The following is a 2,500-nucleotide window of genomic DNA, read 5'->3' as shown; positions in this document are numbered from 1 at the left end:
ATGAATAAGATGTGAAAGAAATACAAAGAAAGGAAAAAATGTAAAGGAGAAAAATAAAAAAATAAAAAAGAAAGGGAAGGAAAAGAATGAAAATAAGAACCAAATGTGAGAGGAAGAGAAGAAATAAGTAACAGTGAAATAAGATAAAAAGAAAAAGAAAAGAGAAAAATAATAAAAGAAAAAGGAAAAAGAGAAAATAATAAAAGAAAAAGGAAAAGGAAAGAAAGAGAAAAAATGGATTATAAAGCAAAAGAGAGATAGAGACAGAGAGAGAAAGAGAGAGAATAATGAAAAGTGAGAGAGGAAGAAGAAAGATAAAAAAAAATAGTGTTTGAAAATTACTGAAAGATTATCAACATTTCAAAATCCTTAAAAAAAAAAATAAACAAATAAATAAAAAATAAAAAAATAAAATAAATAAATAATTAAAATGGCCAGGTGTCTCTAATGATAATGAGTATTTAAAATTCTTAAATGACACAAATTAAAGGTCATTTCTCTACACTGTGGCATGCAAGACTAGACTCTATTGCAGGTAATAATAATAATAATAATAATAATAATAATAATAATAATAATAATAATAATAATAATAATAATAATAATAATAATAATAATAATAATAATAATAATGTGCAAAATGAGATTAATATGATAAATGGCATACTTGGCAACCCCTTTTGTAACACCACCACCACCACCACCACCACCACCACCACCACCACCACCACCACTAAAAATGTGCAGTTATTGTTGTCATTGTTATTGTAATTTCTCATCACACACACACATATAATCACAACTTTATCAACTAATCGACTAATTCCTTTTTTTATCAATCTATCTATTTATTTCTATCTATTTATTTATTTACACAGGCTTTCCTTGCACTAAAGATTCCTCCTGTCTGTCTGTCTGTGTGTGTCTGTCTGTGTCTGTCTGTCTGTCTGTCTGTCTAAAAATAATTCCTTTTCCTTCACAAAACAAACGTGACATAAACTTTCAAAATTAATAAGGAGAATATTGTTTAACTTTTCCTGACACAAAAGCATAAAAAGAGAACATGATAATAAAAGAAATGAGATAGAGAGAGAAAGAGAGAGAGAGAACAAGAAGCTTCGGAAAATTATCCACGCTCTCTCTCTCTCTCTCTCTCTTTTTCTTTCTGTGTATTCTCTTTCTCCACAAAACAAACATATCACAAACTTCAATATAAACAAAGAAAATGGCATCTAACCCTTCCTAACACAATAAAACAAAGAAAAAAGAAAAAAAGGAGACAAGTTTAGGAAAATTATCTCTCCCTCTCTTTAATATTCCCCATAATGCTGTTGCTGCTGCTGCTGTTGTCTGAGTCGCAGGCGGGTGAGTGGGGGAGAACAGCCCCCCACCACACCCCCTGGAGGAGAGGAAGGGGGTGTAGGAGGGATGCGAGCAATATGCAAAGTGTGCAGGAGAGGCATGGGGTGATGGGGGGTGATGGGGGTCAGACTCAAGAGGTGATGGGTAGTGAAATGGGGTAGACTCATGAGGTGACGGGGGGTGAAGGGGAGAAGACTCAATGGGTGATGGGTAGCGAGGTGCTGAGTCACGCGATGGGGAGTGGCACGTGTCAGAATCATGGGGTGACGGGGAGTGGTGTGTGTGGTGGGGTGAGGCAGGTGTAGGGGGTGAGGGGGGGGGTACCTGGGGCCTGGTGGTGGGGGTCATAGCCGGGGTCCTGCAGGTGAAGAGGCATAGGTTTGATGTTACGGTTGAGGTCTCCACCATCGCTGATCAATTCCCCGGAGCTGTAACTTCTCTTCAGCTGACTCATTAGTCCTCCACCGCCCTGGGGAGAGAGAGAGAGGGAGTGAGTGAAGGCAGGGAGCGCGTGAGGGTGTGACGGAGGGAGTAATTCTACATAACGACATCTTCGGCAACGGTAGAATGCAGGAAAGTAAAAATTAAACAGGTAAGGAGATTTTTCGCACCTTGATTGCGGTCTGCATGATAACTGAAGTAGCATAATTAATTCCTTTAGACCCCAGAGTGAGCACAGCAGAGTAGCCCTGTTCTTTAGCCTGGGCGATGCAGTTGTCTATGTCCTCCTCCCTCTGTGTCAGCCATGGGTGCACAAACTTGCGGTACAGGAAGGAGGAGCCGCGGGTAGCCGGGGACAGCAGCCACAACACCACCAGGATCTTCAGCTGTGAGGGAAGTGGTGGTGGTGGTCAGTGGCGGTGATGAGTGGCGACAAAAGTTTTAGATGACGTGAAATCTGGTTAGGTTAGCGATTCATTCTTACTCATCCAACCACTCTCTCTCTCTCCCTAACACACACACAGTCACCCATTCATACACACACCCATACTCTCCCACACACACTCAACTACCCACTCATACACACACAGCCAGTCATCCCATTCACTCCCTCTCCCTCTCACCTCGTAGTAGAAGGGGAACCAGAAGCTGAGGAAGATGTCGGTAAGTGTCTCCAGGCAGGTGAAGAAGGCAAACA

General features: G+C 40.6%; 1 protein-coding gene across 4 annotated transcripts in view; it reads right to left on the bottom strand.

Moving 5' to 3' along the window:
* LOC135093856 (receptor expression-enhancing protein 1-like) overlaps positions 1 to 2,500 on the bottom strand; it is a 37,858-nt gene that overhangs the window by 14,089 nt on the left and 21,269 nt on the right. For all 4 annotated transcript variants that reach the window (XM_063993427.1, XM_063993426.1, XM_063993428.1 and 1 more), the window contains 3 exons: positions 2,427 to 2,500; positions 1,974 to 2,189; positions 1,687 to 1,831 (listed from right to left, as the gene is read on the bottom strand). The exon at positions 2,427 to 2,500 is cut by the window's right edge and continues 25 nt beyond it. In XM_063993427.1, coding sequence (XP_063849497.1) covers positions 1,687 to 1,831; positions 1,974 to 2,189; positions 2,427 to 2,500 — 435 coding nt within the window. The remainder of the gene's footprint in view (positions 1 to 1,686; positions 1,832 to 1,973; positions 2,190 to 2,426) is intronic.

The sequence above is a fragment of the Scylla paramamosain genome, chromosome 44 (assembly GCF_035594125.1).
Source record: "Scylla paramamosain isolate STU-SP2022 chromosome 44, ASM3559412v1, whole genome shotgun sequence".
In the NCBI taxonomy this organism is placed as follows: domain Eukaryota; kingdom Metazoa; phylum Arthropoda; class Malacostraca; order Decapoda; family Portunidae; genus Scylla; species Scylla paramamosain.
This window is presented reverse-complemented; position numbering and strand designations above follow the sequence as displayed.